Source organism: Notolepis coatsorum (assembly GCF_963971535.1).
Source record: "Notolepis coatsorum genome assembly, chromosome: 6".
NCBI classification, from domain to species: Eukaryota; Metazoa; Chordata; class Actinopteri; order Aulopiformes; family Paralepididae; genus Notolepis; species Notolepis coatsorum.
In genome coordinates, this window is record NC_140170.1 from 44006931 (window position 1) to 44016752 (window position 9822).

The 9822-nt window shown below is 43.8% G+C and overlaps 1 protein-coding gene across 1 annotated transcript in view; it reads right to left on the bottom strand.

The window, feature by feature from the left end:
- Positions 1-9315, bottom strand: part of slc7a5 (solute carrier family 7 member 5) — a 79208-nt gene extending 69893 nt beyond the window's left edge. The window contains exon 1 of the mRNA XM_084316664.1: positions 8499-9315. Coding sequence (XP_084172790.1) covers positions 8499-9099 — 601 coding nt within the window. The 5' untranslated portion in view covers positions 9100-9315. The remainder of the gene's footprint in view (positions 1-8498) is intronic.
- Between the last annotated feature and the right edge of the window lie 507 nt (positions 9316-9822).

Here is a 9822-nt window from a genome sequence, read left to right on the forward strand (position 1 = left end):
TGAGCACAAAGTTCATCATAGCCTCTTTATTTTGCTCTCAAAGTGCACCAGATTGATGCATTTAACTTTAAAATGTACACAAATGCCCCCGGACCCCCCTAGAGGGGCCGAGGTTCACTCACCACAGTCTCACAAAATCCTGTGGGGAAACACTGCCATGGATTGTGTGTCCCAGGACTAGGGCTGGGCGATATGGCCAAAAATGATATCGCGATACCGATATCGATAACAATATCATATCACTCGATATTCGATATTATCGATATTGTATAAAAGTATAAAAAAAAGAAAAGAAAAAAAATTTAAACAACAGATGTATGTTTATTTTGCAGCAATTATTTGTCATTGCCGCCATCTTTAGTGTTACAGCCCCTCACACTCCAGTTCTCAGGCTGCAGCTGGTTTGAAAGCGAAAGTAAACAGGCTTCTCTGCTGGCTGTGGCTAGTTTCTTTTCTATCTTTTGGCGCTTTTTTGGTGGACAAACCACCGCACATGTGCACCGTGACTCGTGACTGGAGACTAGTTCTGCTAGCACACATAGCCTACTGTGTACAGACGGTTTCAAACTGTATTTTAAATTAGAAAGCAAACAAAATAAATGGACAAGAGAAAAATAAATCTCAATTTGGTCAGTATTGTCATTTGGACAAGCAAAGCCATTACTTTAAGTTGCAGGCAAGAAAGACAAGTCTGTCCACTGGCTCTGGTTTTAAAACTGCCCTGTTGCAGGTCACACAAAAAAATATTTTTTTTTTCCCCCCGATATCGATTATATATAATATATCGCGATAATTATCGTTATATCGCCCAGCCCTACCCAGGACCCCCACCTGAGATGATATTTATATATGATTTCGTTTTTGCAGACACTGTAACAGAAGAGAGAGTGAAACCATCAGTCATTCTTTTAGGGATGCACCGAATGGGAAATTCTTGGCCGAAACCGATACCGAAAATACAAAACAGTTGGCCGAAAACCGAAAGCCCGAAAATGATCATAGAATAGAATTTCTTTTTACCAATGTTGTGGAACATTATGATTATGGAAAAATATATGATTATGGCCAAACTTAACTTAAAAATAATAAATAATCACTATTATGGGTCCATAAAACATTTATTCAGCACTTCTGAATGCATACAGTACATTAATTCCATCTTTTCTCTGGCAGCCGCAGCGGACATCTGTGCTCTACTGAGCGCACCTTTCTAGTCCCAGATGAATGTGCTCTCTTGACTTTGGCACAGTAGACGCGCAGGGATTAAAGCAAAAAAAAATCTCCTGACTGAATTTTTTTTCAGGCCAAGTCATATTCTTATTTTAACCTCCACTGTATTTCTTTTTAATAGCGTTGGCGTTTTAAGGGAGCCTACTTGTTTCGGTTTCGTCGATAATCCAATGTACAGTTACCCCCCCACCCCGCCTACCCAACCCTTCCCTCCCCAACCACCTCCAATGTACAGTCCCCCCCCCCCCTCCACCCAACCTCCTCCAATGTACAGTTTCTTCGTCAAATGTATATGCTCTCTTTTTTAGACTCTTATTGTATCACAAACAATACTGTGTAAATCTGGTACGTCATAAATGTATAGATGTAGCAGTATTATCTATCTGTATGTCATGTATGTCATATATGTTATGATGAATTGAAAATGGGGGACCCTGATGTAAAGAGGAAAGTCTTTCTCTGGTCTGCAACCCCTTGACAATTGTGTGTATTGAGCTGTACTGTATTGTACCCATTCTGCAATCCGTTATAACAATCAATCAATATTTAACCGATTGCAGAATGGGTACAATACAGTATGGCTCAATACACACAATTGTTAAGGGGATGCAGACCAGAGAAAGACGTTTGTCTTGTTTACATCATCAGGGTCCCCCATTTTCAATTCAGTGACATTTATGACATGCATGACATTGACATCATGACATTTATGGCATAGGGACATACTACAGGTATATAGTACTGTTACATTTGTGACATATACGATATGCAAATATACAGTAATGTTACCCATAGATCCTGACAGAGAATATATACGGTGGGGAGGAGACTGACTACAGATACACCTGTGTGATGTTGCTACGGAGTTAAGCTAATAAACGTATACTCACAACCACAGCAGGGGACTCACATATTGTACTGTGAAGTAACACGACAATGACAAACGTGTTGTTTCTGTTTTTCTTTTTGACATCGTTGCGGCACACGGAACAAGTTAACTCACCACTACAGCCCCCAGTAGCGCTGCCTAGCCAGTCTCTTCAAACGTCCTCTCCTCTCGAAACTTTTTGTTAGGTGGTCCCGCTGATCATTTTCATCTGAGAACCCCGCGGTGGGTTCTCTTTTTAGTGGCCGGCTTACTCCTTCCATTTAACAGACGCTATTAAGCTAACGTTAGCTAATCGGTATATAGCAGCGAGTGCAAGCAGCGTGGTGGCTGTGACGTTGGTAAACAAGCAGTTGACGCGTGAGGCTGCAAAAAAGGCGACCTGTCTCTCGAGTCGCTGAGTGATGATGACTGCTTGGCGCGATAGGAAAAAAAAGCCGTTTTCCATATTTGGCGCCTCTGATTGGCTCAATTTTGTTTCAATCTGTATGCATCTACAAATCATGCAAATACTTCCGTCAGACTGCGAATCAAATGGACGGATCTCCCCAATCAAATTGACGGAAATTCGTCTGGAGACGGAATGCTTTAATGCATGAGACGCGCGACAGACAGACAGCGTCAATGTGAGAAACACAATCCCCCCCCCTCTCGCTCTGAATAATATGCATATTAGATCACTCAGTGATTAACCGCAACGGGCATATAGTAAATAAGGATATGAAAGCATGTTAAAGACGCATTTATTGGACGCGTTGCGCGCAGAGTTTACATAGAAACAGCGCGACTCCCGACAACACGCGTTAGGTTATAGGTTTCTGTTTCGGTGATATATTTTCGGTGAAAAAACTCTTTCGGCCGAAAGGCAATTTTTTGCCATTTTCAGCCGAAAACTTTCGGTGGCCGAAATTTCGGTGCATCCCTACATTCTTTCATATTATTTCATGGTGGTACCTTCTTGTGAAGAAACTATTAGTGAAATTAAAATCCCCTGGAAGCCCTTCAAGGACCTCTGGGGGTCCCCAGACCCCACTTTGAGAACCACTGGTGTAACTGGTTGGTAGTATTTCTGCTCGTCTGCAGTCGCTACACGTGAGGCAAATTTTATAGATGAAACCTTCAGCTTTCTGCAAACACTTTGAGTGCCAGGGACGCGTTTTGTCGTTAGTTCATGCCGCCAGTTGAGTGCCACCAACGCTATATAGCGTTTGTTTGTTGTATTTATTTTTTATTAGCGATTTGAATTCATATTTCATCAATCGAGCCTCACGCTAGTGTTGCAGACTCTCTCTGAGCTCAATTGGGAAAATACTGCCCCCTATTGTCTCTCCCTGTGTAACTGCACCCCATTCGTTTAGACTGATGGGGGGGGGGGGGGGGCAGCCTCCTCATGTTACTTTTCCGACGAGGCATCTGAAGAGACCCAAGTTGATCGGCGGCCCGGAAAACGCGTGGAATATATATTTACAGTACCCAACGCTGAATCAATAAACGCGATCAATATTTGGAATGGCGATCAGGAATTGGAATAATCTTTTTGGATAACATCTGATCTGAGGTAAGGAATCTATTTGACCAGTCTTAGGATAATCAGAGCTGTTTTCACAGCGATATCAGCGTGTGCCATATGTGTGTGTGTGGCTGTGAGTGTGTGCTCGCTGATCAGGAAATGAGAGAATATATTTTTCAGATTGCTTCTGTAGCGTGCATAAGTACACATAATACTATGGATAATCTAGCGTTTATTTGAAAACGATTAATAAATAGGCCGAAAAATGACATTTTTTTGTGTATGCCAGAATATTCCAGTAAATGCCGTTTATCACGGAATCTTTATATTTTCCTGAAAAACGAGGGCTTTTCAAAATGCTATAAAACGGAAATTAACCGATTAAAAAACAATCTGTCTCGACAATGTTGACTGCAAACAAGTCATTGATAAACGACGGGCAGATTAGATACCATAATTTAAGACAGATATTATGCGTTCACAACGCTATCATTGAAGTGGGTGCTGGCAATCAATGGCGGTAAGGCGCACCGCATCGCCGGTAATCAAAGTGTTTGTTAACCCTCAGACACTTCAGAACTGCTGCCCAGTTCAAACCCAGAAACCTTTTTGACGTTTTTACTTGGACAAAACAATAGATGGTCTTAAGTATGTACCAGGGGCTAAGAATTAAAACAAGACATGGTCTTACGTATGTATGTGTACCAGGGCTAACAATTAAAACAATATATGGTCTTTACTCTTAAGTATGTACCAGGGCTAACAATTAACTTTTTCACAACCACTCCAGATGCACACACAGCATTAAATAGTCACTCTTGCCACATGACGTTCATTTTAATCACTGGTAATAGATGGTCAAGTAATAAAGTAATAAGTTATTCAATTATTCTCTCTCTCTCTCTCTCATTAACAGTGATTAAGTAAGTAAGAGAGAGAGAGAGCGAGAGAGACAGAAAGAGAGTGAGTGAGTGAGGAAGAGAGATAGATACAGACAGAGAAAAAGAGAGATACAGAGACAGAGAGAGATACAGAGAGAGAGAGAGAGAGAGAGAGAGAGAGAGAGAGAGAGAGAGAGAGAGAGAGAGAGAGAGAGAGAGACAGACACTGAGAAAGAGCAAGACAGATACAGAAAGAGAAAGAGATACAGGGAGAGGGAGAAAGAGACAGAGTGTGATACAGAGAGAGGGAGAGAGAACAGTAGAGGCCAGGGCTGGGCTTGCGTGCACATGTGCATACACACACACACACTAATGCTAGTTGCTCATGTATCTATAGGGTACACAAGTGAACCCAACCAACCCATGCATTTCGGGGCGTGCACACACACACACACAAACAAAACAGTGATCATAATAAGTACAAAATACCTCAGAAATGGGTCAACTGAACAATAAGACATGCCCATAGTCGCATACAGACTAGGCTATAGACACATACACACACAGGATACACTTAACAGATAGACAGTTAAACTGCCCCATTAGCTGTACATTCAGACTGCTGGGCTGATTAAAGTTGAATGGGGGGGGGGGGGTCAGACTTGGGTCACAGCGTTACAGTACACTGAACCTGACCGTAGACTGGACCATGTGGTTCTCAGCCTATAGTTTGCTCCTCTGTCCAGGAGCCCTACATTGATGTACATTAGGCCGTGGACTTGGTCTCACAGGGAGCCCCGTCTGGGAAGCCCGGCATTCCAAGACCGTCTCTAACTGTAGTCCAGGAGATAACGGTGGAGAAAGTGAAACCAAACACAAAAGTCCCTGTTATACAGCAGCCTATACTATTCCCTGATTGGACTAACTTTTTGTATATATATGACCTTCACTAATGGAACTGAATAATACTGGGGACGGACCCCCTGAAACCTCTTCAAGGACCCCTGCCTGGGGGGTGCTCGGACCCCACATTGAGAACCACTGGCCTAGACCACAACATATACTATACACACTATACAGGCTGGGTACACATGTTTGTACACTCCCAAGTCCAACACGTACTACACACACAGAGTCTGTCTGTGTCTGTCTGTCTGTCCAAGGCCTTGTCATGTGGTCCCTGTGAGGGATTTAGGTCTCAGTCACTCTGAGGATTAAGGACTAGCTCTAGACTGGCACCATGCATGCATGCACACACACGGATATATATATATATATTAGGCATGTCCACAAATAAAGAAATTCTTAGTCGACCAATAGCCATAGCAAGAGGTGAAGAACAAAGAGAGAGATGCTAACTAACTAATGGAACCATAGGCTAACAAACTAGAGCCTTTTACTAATCTGGGGGTAACAAACACAAACACACACACACACACACATACACACACAATGCTTGTTAAGTCTCAAAACACATGCACACACAGCTTGTATTTAGCCCTAAGTCTCATTGTGGAACCCAACACACAACACAAAGACAAAGTGCACACTCACACAGCACACACAACTTAGTCCTTTTTAAGTTAGGACTGTCTGACTCTCAAATGGACTGCATTTATATATAGTGTGTTTTTAATTGTATCCAAAGTACTTTACTACGTGTGCTTCACATTCACCCGTTCCCTCCTCACACACCAACGGTGGAGGCGACCATGCGAGGTGCCAACCTGCTCATCGGGAGCAGTTAGGGGCTAAGTGTCTTGCTCAAGGGCACTTCAACACACATGCCGGGAGGAGGCAGAATCAGACCGGGAACCTTCGGATTACTAGATGACCGCTCTATACCTCTTGAGCCACTGTCGCCCCTCACCTATACCAACACTGCACAGACTCTGGCACAGAATGCTATATTATCAATACTACAATGTATTGCCATTCTATTATTATTATTATTACGTTCTATTCTATTATTATTTCTATTATTATCTTTTTCCTGCCTGTACCTCCCCTCCCCCATGCTGCTACGGCACCTGAATGCCGCACCCCCCCCCCAAGGGGATCACACAGCCAAGTGTGTAGCCAGATATCCAGAAGCTACAGTGACTCTGTAGTGTGTGGTGTGCCTAGTCAAACTGAATATTAAAGCACTGTAGTAACACAGGGTGACTAGATTGGTATCTTGTATCCTTAGATGTTCTTTTCAGTTCTACTATCATTCTATAATTGAAATCATATTTTAATAGAATTATGTGTGTGTGTGGGGGGTCCTGCATTCTTGGTTGTCGTAATAAAAAAGCAATAATTTGTGAACAGTGTAATGTGTTTTTTATTTTCTTCTTTTGTTAATGGTACCAGTGGCCCAGTCCGTTTCGGTTCTAGTAGCATTTGCTTACTTTACCGTGAGAAAGGTGGATAGATTTTTCGATTGTTTTTTATTATAATAATTTCCACATTTATCTGGCAGTTGAGACCATTGCTGTGGTGAAACAGAGACAATGAACTTGGCCCTGATGTTTCACTTAAGTTCAAGTTTAGGGCTTTTGAAATAAGTAAATTCAATAAATAAAAATGCCAACATCTCTGTCTACCTCTCCCAACTCCTAAAAGTTTAATTATTATTGGCATTCATGTGTGGTTACGACGAGTCATATGCTTAAAATGTCGTTAATATAAATTACCTTGTGCTTTGAAGTAGGCCTAAATAAGGCAGCACAATCATTATGTTTAGCTTGTAAATGTGACACATTTAGTACAATTTTAATTAAAAAAATCTAAATGAATACTAATAATTACGATATGATGATTGGTATGGTTGCATGCTTTAATGTGACACAGGCCTATTTGACAAAAATGCATTATCTTATACCATCTTATTTGCCATAGCTTGCCAAGTGTCACTTCTGTCTGTCATAGCCTTATTATTAGGACGGTCTGTTTCTTACACCATGGTGTCCCTCTACCACTTATTACAGACGGTCCTGTTTTAATAGATGGACAAAGGCGCTCAGATTAAGCCTTGTCAACTCCCATCATGTACACGTGGTTGAGTTCACACCCGACAGATGGATGCTGAGCCTGCATGCAGCTTGGCAAAGAGGCCGGCCAAATCATTATCATTATAAATACCGTACAATTAGTATCAACATCATTATTATTACAATGTTTCGTATTTTTTTTTTTATTCCCACTGGTTTAACTCGTATTTCTGTTGTACTTTTTGCCATTTGGTCAGAAGACCATAATAACACGTGGGTGATGCGCGCGGGCATAATATCCCCATGCAGATGATGAAATAACACCGCATTCTTTCACCACCTAGTGTGTGTGTGTGTGTGTGTGTGTGTGTGTGTGTGTGTGTGTGTGTGTGTGTGTGAGTGATTGATTGAAAACTTTATTAACAGATTGCAGAATGGGTACACTACAGTACAGCTCAATACACACAATTGTTAAGGGGATGCAGACCAGAGAAATACTTTCGTCTTGTTTACATCAGGGTCCCCCATTTTCAATTCATCAGTGTGAGTGTGTGTGTGTGTGTGTGGTGCGCCCTTCCTGTTTCAAAGCACATGTGCTCATAAAGATATTACATGCAGCTCCTAAATGTAGCTTGGACTGTGTGAGATATGCGGGCACCCCCTGGTACTCCTCTCCTCCCCACTGACCGTATGTTGTGAAAGACGACACATCCCTCTACTAGGGATACTGCTGTCAAGTTATAGCCAGATCAAGCTACACACACAACCACCGGCTCAAATTGCATCAGCTGAATGAATGAATGAATGAATGAATGAAAACTTTATTTAACAGATTGCAGAATGGGTACAATATACAGTACAGCTCAATACAATTGTTAAGGGGATGCAGACCAGAGAAAGACGTTTGTCTTGTTTACATCAGGGTCCCCCATTTTCAATGCATAGTGTTTTATCCAGACAGTAGAGTAGACACCGTCCTGGTTAGTTAGTACAGTAGAGACAGTAATAATACTCACGGATGCACATGCAGGCCACCAGCTTGGTGGCGCTGTCGGGCACCTCGCAGTCGGGGAAGATGGGCTTGAGGAGGTAGATGGCGAACACGTAGGCGACGATGTACTGCGACGACGGCCGGATGATGAGCAGCTCGATCCACAGCTTGAGGAAGGCCGGCAGGGAGCCGTACACCTCCAGGATGTACGCGTAGTCGCCGCCCGACTTGGTGATGGTGGTGCCCAGCTCGGCGTAGCAGAGGGCGCCCACCATGGAGAACACGCCGCACACCGCCCACACCACCAGGGACAGACCCGGCGAGCCGGCCTCCTTGTACACGCCGGTCGGCGTCACGAAGATGCCGGAGCCGATGATGGTGCCCACGATGAGGGCCACGCCGTTGACCAGGGTGATGGTCTGTCCCAGGACCACCCCTCCTGCCTTCGGCTGCTGCTGTCCCCCCGCCGCAGGGTCCTCCTTGTCCGCGTCCCCGCCGCCGCTCTCCAGCGCTCCTCCTCCCGGCAGGTTGCGGTCCCCCGGGGGCAGCAGCATCTTCTCCGTCACCTGCTTGTCCTCCTCTCGGTCAACCGACGAGTTCGAGTTTCTTTTCTTTAAACTTGACATTCTTGTTGTGACACTTTTTTCCCTCTTTGTCTTGTTGTCTTCTAATATCTTTTCGCCAAAGCGTTGTGTGTGCTTTGTTTCTGTTGCTCCTTCTCCTCCTCCCGACGGCCGCTTGTCTGCTTTCTCTCTCCCCGTGATACCGGCTCGAAACTCGGCGGCGTGTGACTGTGAGAGATGCTCCTCCTCAACTGCTTCTCCGCGTCCCTCCGCTCCGCCTGCTGTGTGTACAAAGGAACTGAGGGAAAGGCATGATGGTCCTCTCTCCGTCAAGGCCGCCACCCTCCCATTTCCTCCGGCGTCATCACAACGTTATCCACCCCGCATGACGACGATGCTGCTGGCCGATGGCCCAGCTCCACCACGCCCTCCAGTGGCGGTAACGGATAGAGCAGTCTGAGCAGCCAGACTGTGACACATAATGTCCCCTCAAAATGCCACTTATCCACACATTTATTAAATACCTATTTACATTGCTTTCTCAATATGGGTTTTTCTTTTTAGATGCTCCCCTCCTAAGACAATGAAAATGCCTGATGTGTGTGTGTGTATTTTGTATTTATTGGTTTAAAATACAGAGACAGTGCATATTAATTAAGGAACATTACTGTAAATATGCCAGTTTAGCCAGGGGTTGGCACGTTTTCAATCATAGTCTCTGGGGAATGTGTCATGAGCACTACAATAATTAAAGCACAGTACAATCATTAAAACACAGTATGAATC